This window comes from Mustela erminea, chromosome 6 (genome assembly GCF_009829155.1).
Source record: "Mustela erminea isolate mMusErm1 chromosome 6, mMusErm1.Pri, whole genome shotgun sequence".
In the NCBI taxonomy this organism is placed as follows: Eukaryota; Metazoa; Chordata; class Mammalia; order Carnivora; family Mustelidae; genus Mustela; species Mustela erminea.
Genome location: NC_045619.1, coordinates 80,379,965 through 80,407,321, shown reverse-complemented (window position 1 = coordinate 80,407,321; position 27,357 = coordinate 80,379,965). Strand labels below are relative to the sequence as shown.

The 27,357-nt window shown below is 37.9% G+C and overlaps 1 protein-coding gene across 3 annotated transcripts in view; it reads right to left on the bottom strand.

The window, feature by feature from the left end:
* Positions 1-4,232: 4,232 nt before the first annotated feature.
* Positions 4,233-27,357, bottom strand: part of TMEM117 (transmembrane protein 117) — a 492,194-nt gene continuing 469,069 nt past the window's right edge. The window contains exons 7-8 of one of the 3 annotated variants that reach the window (XM_032347946.1): positions 18,428-18,557; positions 4,233-6,463 (exon numbers count right to left, since the gene is read on the bottom strand). In XM_032347946.1, the coding sequence (XP_032203837.1) occupies positions 5,817-6,463; positions 18,428-18,557 (777 nt within the window). In that variant the 3' untranslated portion in view covers positions 4,233-5,816. The remainder of the gene's footprint in view (positions 6,464-18,427; positions 18,558-27,357) is intronic. The other 2 variants (XM_032347948.1, XM_032347947.1) reach the window with 2 other exon arrangements.

The following is a 27,357-nucleotide window of genomic DNA, read 5'->3' as shown; positions in this document are numbered from 1 at the left end:
AAACAGACACATAGACCAATAGAACAGAGTAGAGAGCCCAGTATGGACCCTCAATTCTCTGGTCAAAAATCTTCAACAAAGCAGAAAAAAATATCCAGTGGAAAAAAGACAGTCTCTTCGATAAATGGTGTTGGGAAAATTGGACAGCTAGGTATAGAAGAATGAAACTCGACCATTCTCTTACATCATAGACAGAGATACACTCAAAATGGATGAAAGACCTCAATGTGAGACAGGAATCCATCCAAATCCTAGAGGAGAGCATGGGCAGTAACCTCTTCGACATTGGCTACAGCAACTTCTTTCAAGAAGTTCTTTCAAGGTCTCCAAAGGCAAAGGAAACAAAAGTGAAATGAACTTTTGGGACTTCATCAAGATCAAAAGCTTCTGCAAGCAAAGGAAACAATCAACAAAACAAAGAGGCAACCCACAGAATGAGAGAAGCTATTCACAAATGACACTAGGGCTGATATCCAAGATCCATAAAGAACTCCTCAAACTCAACACCCAAAAAACTGATAATCACGTCAAAAAATGGGCAGAAGACATGAACAGACTCTTCTCCAAAGAAGACATACAAATGGCTAACAGACACATGAAAAATGTTCAACATTATTAGCCATCAGGGAAATTCAAATCAAACCCACATTGAGATACCACCTTACACCAGTTAGAATGGCAAAAATTGACAAGAAACAACAAACATTGTAGAGGTTGTGGAGAAAGGGGAATCCTCTTGTACTCTTGGTGGTAATGCAAGTTGGTACAGCCACTTTGGAAAATGGTGTGAAGGTTCCTCAAGATGTTAAAAATAGATCTATTCTGTGACTCAGCAATTGCACTACTGGGTATTCACCCCAAAGATAAAGATGTATTAAAAAGAAGGGCCATATGCACCCAATGTTCATAGTAGCAATGTCCACAATATCCTACCTGTGGAAAGAACTGATGTGCTCTTCAACAGATGAATGGATAAAGATGATGTGGTCCATATATACAATGGAATATTCCTCAGCCATCAGAAAGGTTGAATACCCACCATTTGCATCAACATGGATGGAACTGGAGGAGATTATCCTATGTGAAATAAGTCAGAGAAAGATGATTATGATATGGTTTCATTTATTTGTTGAACATAAGGAAGCATGGAGGACTTTAGGAGAAATGGAAATGGAAGGGGGGAAATGGAAGGGGGGAAATCAGAAGGGGAGAGAAACCATGAGAGACTATGGATTCCAGGAATCAAACTGAGTTTTAGAGGGGTTGAGGGTGCTGGATTGGGTTAGCCCGGTGATGAGTATTAAGGAGGGTATGTATTACATGGAGCACTGGGTGTTATACACAAACAATGAATCATGGAACACTACATCAAAAACTAATTATGTACTGTATGGTGACTAACATAATAACAAAACTATTAAAAAATAATACCTGTGGTATATTACACATATTAAATTAGGAATAACACTAATTTTGTTTCTCACTGAAATTGTTCAGAATGTCTATCATAGCATCTAGAAGACATTTTTGTTTATAAGATGTCAGCTTTTATATGCTGATAAAATGTTTACAGACTTTGCCCCCACCTTTGTTCTTCCCTCAAGGATGTTCCAGTTTTTATAATGTTACATGTTGGTTTTTGTCTTGTTTTCTCATGTTGCCCTCCCCACCCATACCTACCTCTGTTCTTTGCTTCATGGGCCCCATGTCCCTTCTCCTAGGTCTCACCATTCTCCTTGGGGCAGACACAGAGCAATGTGAGTGCTAGAATGTTTGAGAAACCAATCAACCAGCCAACCTTTTTGTGTAACCCCCTCAGATATGTTGAACATCTGTTCTTGAGTCCTGTTAGGACTCCCATTAGGTAGGAGTTTTGGACTCACGATAACTTTATGCTAAAGTTCCATAGGCCTTCATCCTCTGCCCATGGTTTTAAACACCATTCACACTCAAACTGCCATTTTCCATTTCCAAGACTTCATGGCAGCGGCTTGCATTATATGTTCTACCATCTGCCTAACCTCTTTCCATTATAAATATGTACCTCTTTTTCCACTTAGCTTCAACAAGAGTGACTTGTGAGCAATAAATACCACATCTAAACTTCTCTAGTTCTGATTATAATTCAGTTCTAGTCCAGTCTCAGTGGTAGAAAGCCAAATGTTTATGGCCTTGATTCTCTTATCTATATCAGTTCCCATTAATCATAACCCTATGCACATAAATATGTTTAAAAATAAAAATTTGGATAAATGAAAAAAGTGCCAGTTTGCCTGTTGCAAAACTGATTGACCTGCTCTCCCCATTTAATGGCAGGGATAGCTAATATAGGTTAGAGTTGAATTATGAGGGGCAAAGCTGGAAGAAGTCAGGCTGGATAGAGTAGTGAGCCATCACAGTCTGAGCGGGAAGAAACCAATAAAAGCACAATACCCAGATTGTGGCTGCAAAGCCAAGAGTTTTAATTTAAAATAGGGATCAGTTCAGAGTGAAGACAGTGATAAGCAATGATGGGGTGCTGAGGTCTTAGGTGACAGGGACAGACTGCTAAGGGTAATTTATTAGCATTACCTTTCCCAAGTTTCATATTGGGTTATGTTGGGGATCCACAGGGTAGGCAAATAATGTACCAAAATTGCTTAGGGGATCCAGTTGTGAGATGGGACAGTGGTATTGACTCCCCATCCTCAACTCTGAGCGTCTGTGTTGCACAACTTCTTTGACGTCCTGTCAACAAGTAGTGCTTGTGGGAATTATTTGTTGTGAAATCTGATGCTATAAAAGTAAGGAGATTTTGTGCCTGGCTGACTCTTTGGGCAAAAGAAATAATTCTTAACATTTCTAATAGGATTCACTGGTGATCTTAGCTGTGCTAAAAGATAAGCAAGCATGTAAGTGGCCAGCATGGGGAGAGTATGAAATAACTAAGTATGGTTATATAATGTAAACAGGCATGTGGTGATGAGATTTATGTCTAGGCATATATTATCAGGCATAAATTCATAGTGTTTATTTAATTTTCCATTTAAACTACTAATGAAGTACTCTATAATGCAGGATACTAAAACTGTGTCAAATTAGTGCAAATTCTATACTGCTTGAAAGAAAATACTGTAATTATTGAACAGTAGAAATGTAATTGTTTATAGTCCTTAAGCATCAGTGCAATTAAGGCATCACATTTGTTATGCTTTCTTTAGAATCTGTGATTAGTGATTTTTTAATCCTTTTGTTAGCTCTTCATTTCCTGGGTTACTATACTTTTTTTCGGTAATGCCCTTGATAGTCCAAAAGGTCTAGTATTCAAAAAGCTCTGTAGCATCATAGTCTGTTGGTATATGACTCAGGATTCAAGACTAAATATAAGTACATGTGGTTTTGACTTTCATTTCATTTTATTTGCTTGTCCATAGCTGGTATAAGTGCTGATGTGATATGTTATCCAAAAGAGGTAGCAAAAGAAGGAAGGAGGCCCATGGGTAGATAAATATGTCAAGATTGGTATACATAACTATTGGAAGCCATCAAAGATTTGGATCTTGTTTAAATGTAATTAAATGCCATTAAAATTCCATTGCTGGAAAAAAAATGCCTTTACTGCAAATTATTCTATTTTTTACTAAAACTTAGGGAAACTTTAATGATATATTTTCATATCAGCTGATAGCCAGCTTTTCTAGTCAATCCCTAGAAACACAAAAGCATAATGCTCTAGGGTTTTTTCCCCCATTTTCTGCTAATTAGATTATATCATTGAACCACTTTTTCCTTAATACCCACCTAAAAATTTTTAATATTTTTATAAGGACTGCATACTGATTATGGACACCTGCTTTCTAAATACTTCCTTCTACATTCCACAAGACTTTAAGAATAAAATACATAGAGAGAGAGTCCTAGGTGGTATTATTTACTTGTCCTAGAGTCAAAAGTTGAATGTTTTGGGGCACCTGGGTGGCTCAGTGGGTTAAGCCTCCGCCTTTGGCTCAGGTCATGGTCTCAGGGTCCTGGGACTGAGTCCCACATGAGGAATCTCTGCTCAGCAGGGAGCCTACTTTTCCCTGCCCATCTGCCTGCCTCTCTGCCTCCTTGTGATCTTGCTCTCTTTCTCCCTGTCAAATAAATAAAATTTTAAAAAATAGTCGAATGTTTTATACTATGCAAATTTGGTAATGCCCAATGTTACCATATATAAGCAATAACATGGTAAGTTTCTTGGGACAGTGTGGTCAAAAGGTTACCATGCTGAGCTTGAGCTCTGCATCTTTAGTGTCAGAGATATTTATGATTCTAAGCAGCACCAGGCATGGCTATTAAAGGTAAAAGAAACAGCAGGGGCATGGTTCCAATTGCTTAGTAAACAGTTGTAGGAAGATGTTTATTAAAGCTGGCTCTCAAGTGACAGATAAATGCATATTTCTGTTATGCATGCTAAATTCAGCATGCTGCAAGCTTAAAAGCAGATCAAAACAGGTATTTTAAAAATCATAGAGACAAAATACAGCTATGTCAGTATATGACAGAAAAATAATTTTGCCTTAAAATGTTCTCCCCTTAACCACTCATGAACATGTAATCACAATTTATGGAACAAAATTAAAAGCACATGGGTATATTCCATTTTTTAACTCATCTGGCATCAAGTTAAAAAAAAATTAAGTGAGCCACTGTTAAACTAAGATACAAGTGAATCCCTTTATTACAAACAAAAAACTACATCACATAATTACTGATATATAATTTGTATTTATTAATGTATGATGTTTAATTCTTAAAAAAAAACACAAAAAATGCACACACAAAACAAGCTACTGAATAGATTGTTTCATGCACATCTTTTTCTACCTCACAAGGTTCTGCTGCATGATTTTTAGAGGAGTTCCCTTATTCAGGGTTGGCATATGTTTTTCAATTTTCCTTGTCCAGAGCCATATTTACAGAAAGATGTACAAATATTGTAGATAGTAGGCTGTACAACCCTCACATGATTAAAACTTTAGTTCCTTGGTTTTCTAGTGCTTTGTGTAAATGCCAATAAATTTGAGAGTTCACCCAACTGTGCCTCTTAACCTTTGTTCTCATAGGTGAAGGGCAGGATTTTTAATCAAGTAGCAATTTATCTTTAATTAGGAAAACATAATTAGGTATTATCATCTAATTGCAATTACTGGTTGGAGAAAGCCACATTTCACAAGTAGTGACCCATGCTGGATTATCGTTCTCCTAGTACTGAATTTTGAATCAGTATTTGTATTTGGCAGATAGCCAAAACAAATTCAAAGGTAATCACCAGGCCTCTATGCAATCCCACTGTCAAAGTCACAAACTCCACTGCTGAATAGGAAACAAGAGATACTTCCTAAGCCATGTCTTGGCTATATCTGTTTCCTGCTAAGACTTCAAGTGTAGATCAAAGTAATAGTATACAAAAAACCCCATGTGAAGTAGGTTCGAGGACTGTTCCACACTTCAGTTCTGGTACAGTTAAAAACAGTTTAATGTCTCAAGGCACCACTATGGTTGAACATCAGATACACGGGTAATCAGCTAATCTTCTACTATGCTGTAAAGTCAGTAAATAGCTTGTGCAATTGTGAAAAGCAATCTCTAGAGGACTGTTAGATATAAGTAGGCACGTGTATTATAATACAAATAGAAAACAATGAGTCCTAGAAAAAGCATGTTGAGCACCGTTGTGGCATTGTTTGTGTTTCTTCACCTAACACTACGTAAACTTTACATTTACAAAAGGAAAGACTAACTTTTTTAAAGTTATACTCAAGGTTGCTTTTTGTGCTATTTCCAAGTAAGTGAATCTAGTTCGTAGGTGTACTTTTCGAAGTCGTTGGGTCTGGATCAGCTTCTGTTGCACTGGTAGATTCATTCAAGTGCGAGCTTAAGTTTTCTGACGTGAGCTGGGAAGACTTGTAGACAATCTCGTTGAAGTCGGACCTGATGCAGACCAAGGGAGGGTCATTCAGTGGGTCTTCCACTGAGGCCTGTGTGTTTTCTCGAGTGAATCCCATGTCCTTGCTATGTTCTGATGGTGATTTTCTTTTCATGCGAGTGTAAGTTTTGTCTTGATTCTCCATGCCTTGCTCATTTTTCAGAAACCGTCCAAAGAACCAAATGAAGAATCCAAACCACACAAAAGCTATCAAACTTGGAACAAAAGCTAGACACTTGACATCAAGGCTAGCCCCTATGAACCTGCTGTGTAAGAACATATCTCCCTCAACATATGTCTTATTAGTCTGAGGGTTAGTGTGATTGGACCTCCATTCCCATGAAAGTTTGGTTCTGTTCAAATCCTTTAAACTTTCTGAGTCTTTCACTGTATATATCTTCTGCCCTGGGCCAATGTACTGTCCATATTCGTGAGGCTTATAAAATATCTGGTTCTTCCACATATTAAGATCCAAAATCAAGACAAGAAAGATAATTCCATAGTTAAACCATTTACCTGCATTAAAAAAAAAAATACTTCATATTAGTCAAAGACCTATAAAATTGCAATAGGGCTTTCTCCAATAAAATGGAGACAATGGCATACAAGTATAAATTGTTAACGTTTTAGGCCTGTTAGCAATTTTTCAAGATGGCTATGCTGCCATTAAGTGAATTGGCAAAAGATATTTCCTGATTGTATTCTAGACACATGAAAATGTGACTGTGGGTCCTAGAGTCAATAATTTATGCTACATACACTAACTAGATTAAGCCTCCTTGTTTGATAGGCACCACAGCTGTACTCAAATTTGATTCTATATAGGTTATTCTCTAGAACATTTCAGTTAATGTTTAAAAACAAAGTTCTAATGACATTCACAGACAAGTCTAACATATGATTGAACATCTCTTACAGTTTTATAATTATGTGTAGGCAAAAAATAAATCATTTTACAGTGCAAACACTGCAAATATATCAATTGATTTCACATTGCTGTTTGTAGGTGACCTGTTGATTAAACCATTAGTTGATGTGATTCAGATCAATAATTCTTGAGCATTCAAGACTTTAAAATAATTGCATTAAATTCTCATTGAACAGAATCCATTTATCAGACATATAAATACAACCAAAGCTGACAAACTGCTTTAGAAGACAGGATTGGGAGAGGTTGTTAAACTACTATAATTTCTTTGTAGTATTTAAAATTTTCATACAAATAAGACATTGTTTAGAGACATATTATCTAATGATGATGAATTTTAAAATAAATTTACATCTGCAAATGAAAAGACTGTGGGGAAACTTTCAAGGGATACTAGATTCCATCATAATTTTTATTATAAACACAATTTATTGCAAACTTTACAGTATCAAGTGTATCATAACATAGTAGTACTCACCTCAGAGGTTTGCTATAGCAAATTAGGTGATACATATAACAGGTTCTAAAAGCTTAGTTATAAATATTATATATATATATACACATACATACATATATATACATACATACATATACATATATACATATATGTATGTATATATATATAATGTCAAAATTATTTTATTTTGTATTCAAACGAGAGAGAGAGAATCTTGGGCAAACTTCTTAAACCAAGAATGGTAAAAATGAATTCTGCAATATGTATTCTAACAATGTATAGCTATATAAAAATATAACTTTGTGAAGAGTTTAGGAAAGTGTTTTATCATCATTTTTACACATTTACATTGCTACTATATACAAAACTGAAGAGTTTTAATCCTGGCTCCAAAATTTACTAGCTTTGTGATCTTGGGTTAGTTGTTTAAATTTCCTAAACCTCAGTTTATTTACATGCAGAAAATACTATACTTATTAAAGCTATTAGTGTTAGTATTTCATAAGATTATTAGATGCTAAACAGAGTGCCTGGTACATAAAAGAAACTCAGTAATTGTTACTATTATTAACATCAAAGCCTTGCCTAAGCCATGATAATGCATTTGCTTGGGAAGGTACCATTCTTCTCCATCAGGAGAATTTATGTAAACTTGCTGACTGGAAATTATAACTCTGCCTGTCCTGAAATTGTCAACCCTACAATTATTACAATCTTTGTAGTGGAAACTCTTGCTGGCATGATTTATTTCACATATCTCTCTAGAAGGTAAATTGAAACACTGGGAATGTTGTTTCCATATATGATAAACTATAACATCTGGCACTGTTAAGTTCTAACCACTCCTGTTCTCCTGGAGTCATATACAAAACTAAAACAGACTCTTACTAAGCATCAACCATAAAAGAAGTAAAGAATGCTCAAGCCAGAGAAATTCAGTCAAACATAAAGGAGAGCATCATTATCGAACATTTATTGTGCTCATATTAGTCTCTGTTGTGGGATGCCTTAGTAGCTGCTGAGCACAAACCTTTCTGCCTTCCAGGGAAGAACTCATAGTCTTGTTGGGGAAACAGAACAGGGCATCAACAGATAAATGATAAAAAGAGGCCACAGTGAAGAGGTGCCAGGTGAGTGATATGAACTATAAACACCAAAGATGTTGGGGAAACGGAATAAAAACTGAGGGCCGTCGAAGTCTCTGCAGGAAGGATTTTGGAGGGAGTAGCAATTCATTTGGTCCCTGAAAGAAAAGGATAGAGAACAGTCTGGAAAATGGTGCATTTCTTTCAGTTTGCATTTTTATTATGCTGCAGATAAAACAGCATATGGGAATGAGGTGATATGAACAGGGTGAAAGGAGAGAGAGAAGATAATGGAGAATACTGTAGGAAGAGAAAGCAGGAGAGGAACGAGAGACAAGTGAATTGAAAAAGTTCTGAGATTCCCATCCAGTATTAAGGAGGTAAGAGTTGGTAGCTTCCATGATGGAAAGCAACCTGAGAGAGGGGCTTCAGGTGCTTCCCTGTTGCACGAGATTCATACTTTTCATCTTGCTATAAGCTGCATGTGCTGTGAAGCCAGACTGTCCTTGAATCTGTATGACCGACCATCGCCTTCCTGACTCACAAAGGTCCCTCGGAGAAACCCGTACTCTCTAGGTCACTTTTATTAACTCATGAATAGGGCAGTCCCTCATAAAGTGGTCCCTGTATCTAGGGTAACCCGGTATCAGAAACCGTGATAAGCAGCATCACAGAATCAGGGAGAAGAAAGGAATGCTCAGTGAGCTTGGAGTAAGGTGCTGTTCTGGTGGGAACAGATGCTTAGAGAATGTTAACAGACAAGGAAAAAAAGAAAATCAGAGTATAAGAACTGCAGTGAATGTACACTGAATAAATTAAAAAGAAACCCTGAGGATAGGAGGACCTCTTCCTCAAACTTTATGTATTATTTTCCTCCCACAAGTTGAATGGTGCTGAGTGAGTTTGACCACTACATGTTAACACTAAAGAGTCACTTTATGTTATTCTCACATGACCTGGAGTCTGGATATTTAGATGAGATGGAAGAAGAGCAAATTTAAAAAGTGTTGCTGGATGTCAGTTATTGGGTATCTTCTCCCTTCTCTGACACATCTTTACCGATTTGGGAGAGGGAGAATCACAGTCACAAAAAACTGCAGACTAGAAATCAGCAGATGAATCTCATCCTGACACTCAAGTTAAATAATACAACCTTGAGTTACCTGTTCAACCTCTCCAGACCTCAGTAGTTTTATTTTCAAATTGAGGAAACTGAACCAGATGACTTCTCGTTCTATGATTCTGTCCTCTTCCCCCAAATCCATATACCCCTATTAGCTATGTGAATTCAATTTTTTATGCAGTGAAATAGAGAATAATATCAACATAACTACCTCAAAGGATGATTGTGAGGATAAAATGAGAAGTTACATTTGAATAAGTTCTCTAAAATATATTAAGTTTGCCAAAAAAAGTGTTATTTCTATAATTTATTTCTTCTGTGTCTTCAGTTAATATAGGATCTTGGTGATAGGGAGAGAAGAACATGTAAGGGTTTTTTTTTTAATTGTTGTGTTAGTCACCATACGTATAACAAAGATATATCCTAAAAGTGATCAAATGTCTCACTTTGGATAAAATAGCAGGAATCACTGAGCACTGACATTGCTGGGTAGATATAACTGAACCAGTTATCTAAGAGGACACAGTGTGTAGTTACATGTAAACATGCTTTGTGAATCAGCACATTTAACACATTGAAAATTCTTAGCAGGGGCGCTTGGGTGGCTCAGTGGGCTGAGCCTCTCTTTCAGCTTGGTTCGTGGCCTCAGGGTCCTGGGATTGAGCCCCGCATTGGGCTCTCTGCTCTGCAGGGAGCCTGCTTCCCCCTCTCTCTCTGCCTGCCTCTCTGCCTACTTGTGATCTCTCTCTGTCAAATAAATAGATAAAATCTTAAAAAAAGAAAGAAAGAAAGAAAGAAAGAAAGAAAGAAAGAAAGAAAGAAAGAAAGAAAGAAACTTCTTAGCAATTGGTAATTTGTCTACAACTTGCAGGAGAATGATCCTGGGAATAGGTCATTTATTATATACATAGATTTTGAAGCTAAAGTACAGGTAATAGTGTCTTCAATAGGGTCCCCTCCACAGACAAGGCCAGGTCAGGGTGGAAAGTGCAGAGGGGAGAGGACAGAGTGAGGCAGGTTCCCTACTGACATCCTATTTCTTTTCTTCTGTGGATGAGGCACTGTCTATACCCCTCCCACTCCCGTCAAAGCTAGTCAGCTGAAACTTGAAGCTAGTAAAATGCGGAAGAAATGGCTCTTCTTACTTTTTGATTGTTTCTAGCCCACATGACATAAACTGCTGGCCCGTTTATGCATTTGCACAGAGGAATGATGTTCATCTTTAGCTAATATCCTTCCTTCTATTTTCCCACACAGAGTTCTGTTAATTTTGTAATGCTTTCTCCTCTTTAAAAAATTACTTTTGCCCTATGAGATGTGGCAAACTGGAAAGCGAAATCATGGGAGACAACTCAGTGTCACTGTTCTCGTTTATCAAGTGAGGGGTTTGAGCTATCGATCTTTCAGGTTTCTCCCCAGCCCTAAAAATCTCTTTGGTGAATCCAGTGAGATAAACATCACCTAAAACTTAACGTTTTATGGTGAGCCAGGAAATCTCAGCATTAGGGCAAAAAAGATGGAATACACAATTTTCATGCAGAGAAAGCTTTCCTTTAAAAATTGTATATTCTGAGAAACACTGTTTTCCATAAAAAAATAATTTTGAGTCCCTGAAACAACCCACATGGAACGGATATCAGACACAAAAAGGAAAAGAACAGAAATGCTCTCTTGCCATTTCCCAAGTGTGTTGTTGTGAATGTACAATCAACCATAACAAGAGGTTTAGTATTTCAGCATTAATCACAGGAGAGATTTTGCATTTCCTCCTGTTGTTTCAACTACATAGCATAATGTAAATCAGCAAGAAGGGAGGGTAAGAATCCATACATTATTTCTATTAATCTCCTTGTTGAAATAGCTCACTGTCTCCTTTAATGAGAAATCACTGCATGGTGTTGGTGGGATTACCTCTCTCTTGTATTTTGTGCCTTTAATGAATCCTATTGATTGTCAAAAATGATATTATAATGGTAATTTTATGTTTTTACATTGTGGGAGATTATAGATCCTGGGCTAGTTGGTTTTAAAAGGATTCTTCTTTAAATATCACCATCACTTAGCATAGGAAATGACAACAATTTGGGGGAAAATATAATTTTTTCAACTAAGGATAAAAGAGTATAAAGTACTGATAGTTCCATCATATAAGAAGCCTCTCATTATTCAGATTTGCAGTTATAATTTTATTTAACCCAGTAGGGTTGCCAGTTAGCATTGAGATTGAATTGTGCTGTGGGCACCTTCCTACTGAATTAGTGCCACCGCTTGGCCAGACTCTGGCCTCTGTTGCAGATACATGAAATGTATCTTTTAATACACAAAGCCTTTTAATATCCATTATGGGACCGCAAGCAAACACGTCCTTGAAATAGATAAATGTTAGATAATTACAGAAATAACAGTTTGCTCTAACAGGCTTCTTGGCCATATTCAATGTCTTTTCATTCCAGACATGAGCAGTGAAAACAGGGCTCACCAAGTTAGCATCTCTTCAAGTAACCCCTAGGTAATTTAGGGATATCTGGAAGCCACATTAGTGCTTGGGTCATAAGGAGAACATTTAGTAAATTGAAGATACTTACTAAAAAATTTATGAATTAATAGGAGCTATTTGAGTTAGTAAAGCTTCATCTTAAGACTTAAAAGCAAATGAATATACCTCCTCTAAGTGCCTCTCTTGTCATTGTCATTTCCTAAGTGGGACATAATCCAACATGATGAGTAGGGGTAGAAACTTGCGATGATACAAGGAGAGGGGAAAGCCATGGGATTATACTGAATTAGGTTACTATTAGACTCTGACTTTCTTGAGATTAGGAATTGTATCTTGTTTATTTCTGTATTCCTCAGATCCTAGCTTAGACACGTATTAATGCAGAAAATGTCCATTAACCAATAGGCAAACGCTGAGATAATGTGTCCAGACAAATAACAAGAAGTTATAGTCTTCCAAATCAAATATATGTGTCACAATGACCTGGTGAATTTTAGGATACTGCTAAAATCAGATATAATCTGGAAAATTGGGAAAAGAAAATGTTCATATCTTTTTTTTTTTAATTTTTTATTTTTTATAAACATATGTTTTTATCCCCAGGGGTACAGGTCTGTGAATCACCAGGTTTACACACTTCACAGCACTCACCAAAGCACATACCCTCCCCAGTGTTCATAATCCCACCGCCTTCTCCCAAACCCCCTCCCCCAGCAACCCTCAGTTTGTTTTGTGAGATTAAGAGTCACTTGGGATTGGGTGGGAAAATGTTCATATCTTAAAGATTGTAATTCACTATATATTTCAAGGCTCTCTTCTAACTGTAAAGACTATTCCTGAAGAGTGTGAGTTTTATAACAAAAATACTCTTATATGCACAAATGAAGACAGGACACCTCGGTTTGTACATGACAGACCAGCTCAGGGACAGAAAGGGCTGACAGCCTTCAGGCAAAGCATCCATGGCCTTGAAGAAGATGAGTTCTGGACAAATCAAATATGGGGAATTGCTGCTTCATGTAGAAATAAACATAGTTAACTCTTAGAGCTGTATAAATGTGTTGAAAATAGAAACTGCTTCAGGAAAGGTTTAGAAAAATTCACAACTGAGAGAAAAGCAAGAGGTCTTTGTGTACTTTGGATAAATTCATGATCTTTGGAGATTGTCACAGTGAGCAGGATGCATCATACTTCCCTGTTTAACAAGCCCCTTGTTAATTTTGTCAGACAGAATATTCTGGATGAACCACTGGTCTGCCCTCCCCAGCACTTCCCACGATCCGACTGGCACAGGAGAGCTCTTTAAAAAACAATCTCTGGGAACTCATTTGCCAAAAATCATACACCTATGGAAATAAAACGGAGGGTTTTATTCATTATTTTCCACACTCTTGCCATTGTAAAACACCTGTGCCCTCACACCACTCAGGAAACTGAAATAGAACACAGACGCAATGGAGGTTTGTTTACTTCTACATTTTCCATTTTTGCCGAAAGGGTTCCCGTGGGCATCATCGTGCCAACAGTGTGAGTTCTCTCCTCACAGATGCACAGGCCTTCCTTCTGGCCTTTCCCCCAACCCCCTCCTAATTTACTCAGATGATGGCCACCAATGGGACACTTCCTTTGTCTGGCTGGGATGACAGATGGCAGAGCTTCCACCGGGATTGGCATTAATAGGACTCAGAGGAGCTTCCGAGAGTGAATTGAGAGGCCATTCCTCTCTCGCCTCCAGAGACTTAGTACATCACATTTTGAATCCATCCTTGCACTCACCTCATAGGTAAAAGGGAAGAGGCCAGAGGAGATAATTACATGGTTACATTTAGCATTTATGTTTAAGAGAAGAACAATGAGCTTGGGCTAAAAGCACTGATGTGACCTAATCATTAACAATTTATCCCCTTTGTTACTGAAGTCAAAATTCCCAGAAAAAAATATTTTAACACACCCTTGGATAGAGATGATTTATTTTTATAAGCTGCAGCCCAGCTTATAAAATGAAAGCTCATACACACTGCAGCAAACCATCTGTCAAGGGGGATCCAGATGAGCTAAACAGATGCAACAATTCAAGTCATTTCTGAAATGCATAAATAAAACTAGCATGGAATCAGGATTAGAAAATACGCAAATCCTAAATATTTTTAAAATGTCAATGGGAACTCATCAGTGTCAGATAACCCTCTACATACAGAGCTCTTCATTGGAAGAGAGATTTTTTTTTTTTCCTTTCTTAGCCTTCTTCTTGACTCAGTAGATAACAGTAGAGAATCAGAATAGTGGATAAATAATAAAAGAGCCTCCTCTTAGGCTACCTAATATTTTTGAATTAAATAGGAAAACAAACTCTGGAAGGACTCTGAGAGCAAAAGCTTCAGGTAAAGGTAGTGAGAGTTTACCTAGTGCTTACCAAATGGCAGTGTTTTAAGTGCCTTGTACATATTAAATTTCACAACCCCATGGTCAAGTACCTTACTGTTCCCATTTAACAGATGAGAGATCTGAGCCTCTAAGAGGTTAAGAAGCTTGACAAGGGCCATACCAACAGTCAGTGTTGGAGCTAAAATCCAGGCACCATTTTCCATTTTCTCAGCATGCACAGAACTATTATTTCCAGAACACAGAGGAATGATAGTTGAGGCCATGGTGGAGCCATCTTGAATTGGGGAAGCCCTACCAGTCTTTGCACAGACCCTTCTAGTACAGAACAAACAAAGGCAGAGAAAGCGCCAGTTGGAGCTGTCTGGGGATCCACAGGATCTCTTCCTACCCCTGACTCTGGCTTCCTCTGTGGTCACCCAGATGCTTCCTGACATACTCTGCTTTGGGACCTCTTTTCTTGGTCCCAGCTTTGACTTTCCATCTCCTAGCAGGACTCTATCTTGTGCCTTTCTCACTAACACCTCATTTCTATTTGAATTTTCATTCTGTCCTGTGGCTTCTGATTTTTGAGTTGCATATGAACATAAAAGCTGGGATGAGAGGAATTTTGACTGTAGAAAGTATTTCTCATCAGCAGTGTTTCTCAAAGAGAGGTCCTCTGGAATCATGCAGAGGCATCAACTGGCAACGTTTAAGAGAAGCCTGGATCCCAGCCTCCAGGCTGCACCTCCTATCTCAGGCATCCAGCTCTGGAGATGAGGCTAATGGATCTTTTTAACAAACTCTCCAGGTGATTCTCCTACACACTAAAATTTGAGAACCACTGATGAATATAAAGAGTTTCATGCTTAATAACCCAGTGATAATACTGTATTTACTCATCAAGAAAAGCATTGAGTTTCCATACAAAAAGCAGCAGAACTTGGAGGAGCTGATCAAGTTAGCTTGTTCAGAGTTTGTAGGTGACTTGGAAATTTGTAGGCTACTGACAACTGAGCATATTACAGTGCAACATGTACCATGTTTTTGGAAATTTTATCTAGGTTTCCTCAGAAACAACTATCTTACAAAGTCAGATAAAGAGGCCATTCACAGGAGACTAGCTGCTACTGGAGGGTGTCCCCAGCCACATATTCAGGGATTAACAGACTTAAGAGAGTAACAGAACAAAATGAGAGGGGAACAGTCCAGACTTTCTTCAGCCTCCAAACCTGCCACCATTTTCCTAGAATTTTTTAACACAGATCTGGAGAGGCACACAATCATCCTACCACAAAATGGGGTTTAAATTGTTTATGGTGGAACTCTTCACCCCATGGCCCCGCTGTACTCTATTGGCTTCCCCTGTGGCTCTCCAGCACCTAGGAGCAGTTTCCAATAACCATCACCTAGGAGCGCTCTTCCAAAGTCCCATTCCCTGGCCTCTGCCCAGACTTCTTGAGTTGGAGCTATTAGGAATCAGGCCCAAATATGTGTAATCTATAGATACATATCTTGAATGATATAATTATCAGCATCATTTGGCAAACACTGCATCAAAACCTTAACTACAATATATTTCCACCTTCTCACACACTTTATTAATGTGCAGTCTCCATTACAAGAGCTTAGCCAGTCTTCTTCCTTTTTAAGTTTCTAGAAAACAATACTTGTAAGAATAAAGGTTTTAGCTCAACTGCATAGGAGCCTTTATCTCCTATAAGCTAATTACCCTGAAGCTTTAAGGACTCCTGTAAGCATGTCCTTCTTCCAAGGCACTTAAAATAATTTTTAGTCATAATTTTGCTTTTATATTCTTAGAGCATTCCAAATTGGGTAAACTCTGGGCACCACAGAACCTGAACCTGTCCCTATCCATAAATGATAGCATATATGACTAAGCCCTGCCAAATAGCCCCAAATTAAATATTTTTAATAGCTTGGGTGTTTTTTTTCTTCTTACCAATGCGTTCCTATTCTGAATATTCAGAATAGGAATACTCAGCCCCCCTTTAACCTGATACTGTGCACTGCAGCAGTATATTTTTGACGAGGGTTCCCATATTCATTCAGAGACAATATTAGTGCCATGATGGCCTGGGACAAGAGCTGATTGCAGGAACAGATGGTCCAGGCAAAAGCCCACCCAGAGGGATACGATGATGCCATGTGTGTGAGAGCTGTTTGAGAAGTCCGAGAGGGTAGCATGCTTCAGAGATTAAGTGGGGACTCTGAAACCACACTATGTGACCTGAACTCAAATTGATTGATTTACCCAGTGAATTTAATAGATGGGTCTCATTCATTTTAAATAGGAAAAGAAACCTGCTGCATCTTCCCTATTCATGAGCTCATTCTCCAATTTAGGAAGGTCGCTTCATGCTCAAAGCGAAAACCAGCCTTCAAGTTGGGAAGCAAAGGTTTTTTGCAGGACTCAGATGTTCACGTTTTCTGTGCTTGGGCTATTTTTACTCAGCAGCACAGACGGTAGGGTAAGCACAGATTTCTTCAGCAGTTTTTATTTTAGCAGGTGTGGGATCCTAAGCCATTGTCCTTAACACACACACACACACACACACACACACACACAAACACACATGCACACATTCACTTCGTGCATTTGAACAGCTTGGGAACTAACACCATCCTTTATGTGATCGTTTGGCTGTCTGCTTCTGGTTAGGGGAAAAAAGGTATAAAACATAACTTTAGGAAGACCTTTTTCAGATGAGAATGACTGAGATGTCATGAAGGAATATTATGATAAATCATATCAGAGCCATTTCAAAAAAAGGGCATCTCTGCAAATGAAAGATCCTTACCAGTCTGAGGATCTGCAAGAGACATACCCGAGAGAAACATGAGCTCTGCCACAGAAGGAGGTTTTGATCAAATGAGAAGTGGCCTAACCCCTAAAGGCATAGGGTCTGATTGGTACTCTAGGGTACCACTCTTCCAATCTCAGCAGGAATTGAGGAACACAGTGTAAAGGGTGTTAATGGTGAAAAAACATACTAAGCTGTATGTTGTGAGAAAGCAAGCAATCGAATGAAGAAAACCAAGGTGGACAAATGTCTGGAGCGTGGCAGACTAGCTAACTATCCATGCTGAAACCATGGCCTCCTGCGAGAACAGCAAATGCAAGTACAGTAGATGTCAACCGAAGTGGCTGTCCAGCTGGGGACCATATTTCCTCCTTGACTCTAAGCGGGGCTATCTGATGAATTACTGCCAATGAAAAGCGACTGGAGGGCACATGTCTTTTCCCTATGTCAAGGCGATTAAGAAAAAGATAGGCCTTCTTCATCCTCTTCTCCATTCTCGACATTCCCATTTGCCTGCTGGATGTTGAAAAGCCCCTAGTAGCCTAAGTCCCAGAATGATAGTTTGCAAACCCCAACTAATCCAGGACCACCTTGCACTATTAAGTGAGAAATAAAACTACATGTATGCATGCCTCTAAAATGTTTTTTTGCTGTTGTTGTTGTTTGTTTGTTTTTTAAATAACAGCTAGTATTACCCTAAGTAGGAGACAGTCAAATCGTGGGTTTTTTTTTTGTTTTTTATTTTAATTTTTTATTTTTTATAAACATATATTTTTATCCCCAGGGGTACAGGTCTGTGAATCACCAGGTTTACACACTTCACAACACTCACCAAAGCACATACCCTCCCCAATGTCCATAATCCCACCCCCTTCTCCCAAACCCCCTCCCCCCAGCGACCCTCAGTTTGTTTTGTGAGATTAAGAGTCACTTATGGTTTGTCTCCCTCCCAATCCCATCTTGTTTAAAGTTACAGCATAGGGGCACCTGGATGGCTCAGTGGGTTAAAGCCTCTGCCTTCGGCTTAGGTCACGATCTCAATTCTGACCCATCTCAGGGTCCTGGAATCAAGCCCCACATCGGGCTCTCTGCTCAGCGGGGAGCCTGATTCCCTCTCTCTCTCTGCCTGCCTCTCTGCCTTCTTGTGATCTCTGTCCGTCAAATAAAATCTTAAAAAAAAAAAAATAAAGTTACAGCATACCTGTTATGTGAATACGATATTCCTCCTTGAAGATCTTTTGGAAGAAAGGAATCTTGAACTGCATGTGGGGAGTGTGTAATCCAGGAAGATTTACATCAACATCTCCCATAAAATGTGGGAATTCCCAGTCCTGTCAAAGAAGATCAACATAAAGACATATTTGTGATTTGTTTCATTCCTAAGCAGCAAAATACCAAAATTGACTTTTTATAAGCACTTATTTTAAAATCATTTAAATGCAGCAAGCTGTTAGATGTATCTGTTTCATTCTGTGATGGTTATTTTATGTACATTAGGTAGTTGTGTGCATTCAAAATCAAAATTAAGTCATAACTTACATCCTCAGATTTTCTCTTTAATGTTGTAGTAAGAAACCAATATAGAATTGATTTGCATCTATACGTGTTTATCTCTTTCATTCTGGAAAACTGATCTTAAATTTTTATAAGAAGGAAGTGATCCATATTTTATAATATGTGGTAATTCTGTTATATTTTGTTTCACTACCTTTAAAAAATATGAACCCCATGATACTGTGTTTTGTGTAAGAAGACAAAGTAAAGAGGGTCTAATTCACTTAAGTTTCTCAAGTCATATCCAAGGGACTTTTATTAATCATCTCTGCTAGTAACTACATGGAGTGGAAAAATGCCAAAGACTCCTGTTCTGTTCTCTTGTAATTTAGCATCAATTTGAACCAAAATGATGGAGGGCCTGACATGCTAGCATGAGAGATGAACAATGAATTAATTCCCAAATTGTCTTAGTTATTTTCTTGTTATAAGGCAAGATCAGGAGGGATGACCCTCCTTCTCATAAGGAAGGGAAACAGTTGCAAATGAGGATATTTTTAGGTGTCTCATCTGCTCTTCGCTTTTGGGTACAGCACCAAAGTTCACAGCTAGCATGTAAAGAAAAAAAAAAAAAGACTAAATATGAAAAAACATTTGTGGTGGATCCACAGGCATTAATACACATATTTCTGCTTTTAATAACTAAATAATCACTAAATTATCAGTCCTATATTTAGTGAACTTCTTTTAAAAATATTATTGAAAAAGTGATGAAATACGGATTTCAGATTTCAATATATTATTTCAATTTAAAAAGTAAGTTTCTCCAAGACTTCTGTATATTCAGTTGATACAGATGTGCCAATGATAAAGTGCCTGAACATCATAGGAGTGTCCATGTCCATTCCACTCCCCTTATTAATTAATTATTTATTTACTTTTTTTTTTTTTTTTTCATTTTTTGAGAGAGAGAGAAAGCAGCAGGTGGGGGGACGGAGGGGGCAGAGGGAGAGGAAGAGAATCTCAAGCAGGCCCCTTGCCCAGCAAGAAGCCCAACACGGACTCGATCTCATGACCCTGAGATCATGACCTGAGTGGAAATCAAGAGTCAGAGACATAATCCATTGAGCCACCTTGGCACCTCACCACTACCCTATCTGCTGAGAATTCTGACCAAGGGGGAATAGGTTTCAGAGGAAAGGAACCTATGAAAGTGATGGTAACCAGGTAACTTTTCAATGTCTGTTAATTTCATGATCTATGGATCACTCCAAACTGCTAATAAGAAATTCTTAAAGACACAAAAAGAAAAATGAAATGATACCACATCATCTTTTTCTATTGCAGATAACTAGTTGGCCTCACCTCTCCTTGTTTTTCAGACCTCAGCAGTAAATTAGACATGTAATTTGGAAAATTCAGAAAACTCAAAACATAAGCTGGATAATTTAGAACATTTTGATTTAAAATATTAGTAGGAAAAAAATTGGCAGTAATACTCGTAAATTATTGCATTTTTTAAAAATGCATTTTCCTTGGGGCGCCTAGGTGTCTCAGTGGGTTAAAGCCTCTGCCTTCAGCTCAGGTCATGATCTCAGGGTCCTGGGATCGAGCCTCACATTGGGCTCTCTGCTCCGCAGGGAGCCTGCTTCCTCCTTTCTCTCTGCCTGCCTCTCTGACTACTTGTAATCTCTATCAAATAAATAATAAAATCTTTAAAAATAAAAAAATAAAAATAAAAATGCATTTTCCTTTATTTTTCATCAATACCTTGTTCTTCTTATGTTACTTGAAATATTCTTGGTAAGAGAATTGGAATTGGGGGCTCAGTGGATTAAGCCTCTGCCTTCGGCTCAGGTCATGATCTCAGGGTCCTGAGATCGAGTCCCATATCGGGCTCTCTGCTCAGCGGGGAGCCTGCTTGCCCTCTTCTCTCTCTCTGCCTGCCTCTCTGCCTACTTGTGATCTCTCTCTGTCAAATAAATAAATAAATAAATAAGAGAATTGGAATTGAATTTGGTCTTTTGTTAAAATATAACTGACATCTCCCATGAAAAATTATGCTTGACACATAAAAGGACTGATAACCAGAGTGTCTTTCACTTGCCCTAGATAACACAAAGCATTACCAACAGAGCAATTCTCTTTTTTTATTTCTTGGTTTACAAAAGAGAATACTTCTTGGTAGTAATTGGGCAAGTATACTTAGTGTACCTTCTTTTTGGAAATATATTCTTGGACTATTCTCATTTAGCTTTTTATTCCATGAAATGAAATTTTTCTACTAGGTATGAAATTGGTTTTAGTTTGAAAGTGATCTCTAGAGATTTCTCGTAGAATGAGATAAAAACTTGATTCACGAAAAAATAGTTCCTCAATGATTTCCCACCTATAGTTGGAGAAAGAAAGATGAATTAAGGAAATAGAGTGCAGGCAAATAAGAAGAGAAAGTCTTGCTCCTTATCTGGAGAATGGTGTTACTTTTTTTTCTTCTTTTTTTCCCTGTTAAAGAGGTCATCAGTTTAGGGAGTTTGGGGGAATGTGTGACAGAAGTAGCTGGTGTCTAGTAAGAAAAGTTTTTGGAAAGAGGATTAATAATAATAAAAAAAAAAAAGACACTACATTCTCTTAGAGTTATCTGTTCTACATTATTTTTTTATAATCACCATATTTTGGTTTTCCTTAGTCTTGGACTCCCTGTCCCCCTCCTTCTCTCTCTGTTACTCCAGTGTTAGTACTTCAATTCCTACTCTGCATACTTCTCCAGACTCATTATTGGGTTAGTGTAAACTCTGACCACACTTGGCTTAGATTGGAATGCTAATAATAAATGCTTCCATTTGCAGGAAGTGCAAAGCTTGTCTTCATGGACAGGGGTATCTGAGGCTGATGACACCCCAGGTATTTACTTAAAGGAGGTAAAAGGGGAAGGGGATGGAGTTCTGAATCTCCCTAGGTGTCAGACTCTTCATCTAAAAATTGGGGTTAAATATAGTAACTTCACAGGCTCCTTGGGAAGATGAGATAATGCTTAGACAGCAGTGAGCAGGGGCTGGAGACAGAGGAAAGAGAGAGGGAAATGGCCAACAACCATGGCTGGTTTCCCCACATGATCCCGAGGTCAAGTTTATCCTGCGAGTGAAGCAGAGGAAGCAGATGGGTCTGTTTTCAGAATCACATGTGAAGCTGGTTCCAGTTCCTGGTGAAAAGCTTGGATACAAATGTCATGAGAATCATGGCTTTCTTTCTTGCTACATAAATGTAAAATATGTATTTTGAACAAGATCAAAATGTTAAGAGAATGACAAGGCAAGATGTGTTTAGCTACTAAGATCACAGTAGATATAAGTTAATACTGTGCCTATTATGAAATGTGCATTACTTTGTTCTTCAAGAAATGTTATCAATATTTAGTAATTCAAAGTGGCCTTCTTTCTGTTATTAAGTCTAACAATCACTATAGAAGTCTGTCACATTTGTGGTTCAGTGAGGTGAGAATTATTTCAGCATATCAGGTCATAGTATCATAGTATAACATGCTACTCCAGTTCTTCTCAGTTCATGGTGATGAACAGACTTCCAACTTTGTATATTGCTTCATATAAGAAATAGTTAATTTACATTCAGATGGGCATATTTCCCATATCAGTATAAATGAGCTGTGCCATGGTATATATTTAAGCTTATTTCTTATATACTATGGCTTACTCTGCCTATAGCAATAAAAATCGCATTTGGACATGTAATTTGGACTAAGGCGTCCAAATCTGATTCTGTCCAAATGCAGCCCTATCATTCATGGACCACATTTGGACAGAATTTTAAGGCAGCATTCAGTACATAGGCAAAATGGTCTGGGATATGCTGGATTCACCATTCCCTCGTGTTTTCTCATTGAGACGCATACCTTGGGGCCAAGAAAAAGAAGTTGGTACTATGTGGAGGAACTCAAGCTTGAAACCAACAATGTTTTGAATTCCCCAACTAGCATTCAATTTTCCAAATCAAATGAAGAGACCTCATTTCTATATAGAAAAGCGCTAGAGGATAAAAATGTAATAACACTGATTGCTCTACCCCACAAAACTAAAGCCACAGTATCAGGACAAAAGTTATATTTTGCGGGGGGGGCAAATATTGGTCACCTGTTTTTTTAGGAAATTAAGAGATAGATTAGGTTATATTTTACTGAAGAGTATTGATAACTATTTAGAATAGAACTGACTATAGATTTTTAAATGTTAATAAAAAGTAGCAACAGTTTTCAATGGAGTAAGTTATATATTTCCTCTTTAGAAGCATTAGATTTAGTTTAAAATGCTTTCAAAAGCAAACTACAGATATGCTCTGTTTTCTGTTTGTTAATCTCTGTTTCTCCTATTTCAAAAACAGATTTAGTCCCATGAATATCAGAATATCAGTTGACCAAAAATGTCCCCAGCTGGTAAATGTCCTTAGCTTTTCTATGTTAGCAAGCGTCCCAGCAATAGGATTTTAGGTAACAGTGAGCCATGGTGGCCTGAAGAATTGTACTCCTGTCTGGGCGATATTATGGTTTCTTATTAAGAATCTCAGGTGTCTGATTTCTTTCAATTCTATCGTTCTTCTAATTGGCAAAATTGCTGTGGTATCACTAGGTTGAGTGGCTGAGTAAATCCTTGAAAACACTGACATATAGTAAATTTTGTTTGTTTTTTCCATGCCTGCCTCTCCCATTGGAACATAAGCTCTAGGGAGCTTACAGAAGTTTTCCCCTCTTTGTTCACTGGTCTATTCCCCAGACCTGAAATAGTGTTTAGCATCTAGTGAGAACTCAAAAATTTGTTGAACTGATGAATGTAACTCTCTGAAAGTTAAACATGCACAAGAGTCCCCTTTTTGGCTTCATGTAAATGGTAACACAGAATGGATTTAGGTAAACAGAGGCAACACAAGAAGTACCTGTTTTTGTGAATAATATTACACATCAATCTGAGACTCATTATTATGAACAAAAAATTGGTTGTTTTTCTTTCCCTATAAACTAGGTATAGTTCAGTCATATGGAGGGTAACCCAAAGATTAAACCATTTGCCAAAGATCCCAGAAGACAGGAGACAGCGGATAATTACAGAAAGAAAGTTGTCAAATGTACATATGAGATGAGTTAATGTTTGGGGAGTTACCAAAAACGCTTGTTGCGATGATCCAAGATACTCTTTTAAGTTATCGTATTTATATTTAGTAAATTAAAGAAACTCATGAGACACATCCAATCTAGTCCAAGAACCAAAAAACTGAATATAAACCAACATGTGATTAAACAAAGCAGGGTAGAGGGTCATTTCCCATGGTGGGTGATGAACAAAAGTGAAATACCAGAAGGTTACTCAGATGCCCTTTGACAAATACCTTTCTCTTTTATGTTTTTCCTTCATTTTCTCTTAATAGTTACTATTTTTCCCCTCAAGGGCAAATGAATTCTATAACATTTTGAAGTTTTCTTTCAGGAGGCTATTTTAAAAATTTAAAATCTTTAAGGAAAAATCTTGGCTTTCTGGTTGAAGTAAGCTTTTGTCAACAAGCAGTAGATGGAGATGGCAGATCTCATTCATCGCTAGAACAAATCCCAAGTCAGACTGTAGACCCTTACTTAAAATGTTTAAAGAACTTGACTCTTTCATGTGTTTTTGGATATTCAAAGATACCAATTAACTCTCAAAGTGTTGCCCAAACAATCTAATTTATCCTAAGGGCCTATTTTGTAATGTTATTTAATGTATTTTCTTCATCGATGATCTTCCTTACTTCCAAAGGCCAATAAGAATTTTCCAGGCTAATTTTAAAGCCAACACACTTCAGTGAGATAGAAATGATGGTTTAATGCAGGTAGAAAAGGCAAATAAGTCAATCCCAGAGTAGATTTGAGAAGTAAGTATAGTTTTTGTTACTTTTAAAGGACTCCACTATGAGGTTCTGGCAAAACAGCAGTTAGTTTTCCAAAGCTTTATTAAGTCTATACCCTTTGAAAGCCTTTAAGCACCAAGATGAAAGGGTGTCTGATGAAATGCATGGGGCCTCATTAACAGAGGTCTGGCTTTGGCAGACTGATGTGATGAAGGACAAAATAAAAATCAGTCTTGCAACTGTTTACAGCTACTAGAAATGCATCATGTGGCATCTAGGAATAATGGGAAATCAATATCCCTCACTAGGGCAATAGAGTTCACCAGTACACAAGAGAGAGTACTTGACTTCTTAGAGACTCCTCTGTGGGGGGATGGAAAGAACCAAACCCCTTGCCTAGACAACTTGCTGATAACCAAAGTTAGCGCATGGTCTAAAGAAGCAAATTGTTATAACTCGGTAATAAGTCCTTTTGGATGAAATCTTCCATCAGTTACCAAAGAACATGACTTGCTTTGCACTTCTTAAGAACAATGAATATTAACTACATAATAGATGGGCGTATTTTTTTACTTAAAGGAGAGCTCCTAATAACTCCTTTTCTCCTTGTAAGGGAAGAGGGAAATCTAGTGGAAGGAAGTTCTTAGACAACACACTTTCATGTTATTTTTCAGATACTGGCTGCAGTTCAATAGCACATAGCCCTTTGCTTACTCTGTGCTTTATTGTATTTGCACATTTGGTACAAAATGTCACCGCTCCAATATCTGTTCTGACTCTGTGCAAGCTGCCAGCAATGGTCACATGCAGTTGTCTGAATGACTAATTCTTTCTATGGGCTATAGAGAAAAATTAATTGCATGCTGTCAAAGGAATAGATATTACTGTCCTTGGTAAAATTTTTATTTATTATTGAGGTCATTTTTCTCTGTGCAAAAAGAAACAGTAATAGTGGAGATCAGTGGGTAAATGTAACTCAATATAAAAATGTTCACTTCACAAATAGAGAGTGTGAAGTTGATCTAAATATCAGGTGGGTGGTTAAGGTAAATTACTTGTAGGATTTCTTGCAATGGGTTCATTTCTATGACTATTATTCTTTTTTTGTCAGGAATGTCTAACAGCATACATTCTAGTTGGGAGACCTGTCAATCAGCAAGTTGCATTATAATGTGATGTCAAATAGTTAATCAGTACTTTGAAGGAAATCCAGCAGAGTTGGGGGATGAAGAATGGTGAGTTCGGGGTGGGTGTTAACTACTTTAGTTAGTCAAAAGGAAACTTCTTCAAGGAAGACTTTTGTTTTTTGGTTTTTGTTTTTGTTTTAATTTTTTCAGTTAATATATAATCCAATATTGGCTTCAGAAGTAGAATTCACTGACTCATCACTTATATACAACACCCAATACTCACCACCACAAGTGCCCTCTTTAATACGCATCACCCATTTAGCCCATTCCTCACTAGCCTCCCTCCATCAAGTGACTCAGTTCGTTCTCTGTTGAGGGTGACATTTGTATGGAGTACTGATTGGTATGAAAGAAGAAGTCCTGCAAAGTTCTGAAGGAGAAGCTGATCAGCTAGAACCAGCAGCAAATGCAAAGACCCTAAGGGGGAAATGAGATGGGTGTGCTCAAGAAACAGCAAGCTTAGGGTGGTTGGTGGGCATTTGAGTGATGTGGAATGTGGTGGGCTGGCTATTGGATGAATAAATACCAGTTAGGACACCAGAACAATAGTTTAGCTGTGAGTTGATGGTGGGTAAACGAGTGTGATCCAGTATTCAGATCAGCAGGTATTTTAAAGATATTACCAACTAAACATGAATTTACCAGTTGTGAGAACAACCAGTAGCATTCACTGGGTGAGGAAAGATTGAGGAACCGATACACCTGTAGAAGATAGGGAAGTGGGTAAGAAATCCAGAGATTTATTCAGGACATGCTACTATTAGACATCCAAATGGGGGTATTGTGTAGGTAGTTGGGAGCTTATGGGAGAGGCAAAAACTGGAGATATAGATGTGGGACTCAGCAGTGCACTGACCTAAAGCCACAAAACTGAATAAAATCACCTGGAAAGAGAGTATACGAAGCCAGGAAAAGAGGATACTTGCCAGGGACTTATCATTGAGGCACTCCACCATTCAGAATTTGGAAGAGGAGAGGCCAGTAAAGAAAACTGAAAAGGAATGGCATACATGACAAGAAAAACAAGAGAGGGGCACCTGGGTGGCTCAGTGGGTTAAAGCCTCTGCCTTCGGCTCAGGTCATGATCCCAGGGTCCTGGGATCGAGCCCCACATTGGGCTCTCTGCTCCGCAGGGAGCCTTACTTCCCTTCCTCTCTCTCTGCCTGCCTCTCTGCCTACTTGTGATCTCTGTCTGTCAAATAAATAAATAAAATCATAAAAAAAAAGAAAAATAAGAGGAAGTGGCCTCCTAGAATCCTAAAAGCCAGGTGGAAAGCATTTCAAGAAGGAAGTAGTAATTAATTCTGTTGAATGAACCTAAAATATCAAGTGGGAAGACTGAAAAGTAACTACAGGGTTGTTGATCATGACAGGACCTCTGAGCTCTAGAGGAAGATAGAGAATGGTAAGTCTACATTTCTTGCAGAAGTTCTCACTAGCCCATTCAAGTCCCCCATAGAATGGCATCACACTATTATTCAGCTAATTCAGCAGTTATTCAATGCCTACTATATGCAAAGCATCTATTCTCAAAATATATCAAATGGCAGTAATAAAGAAA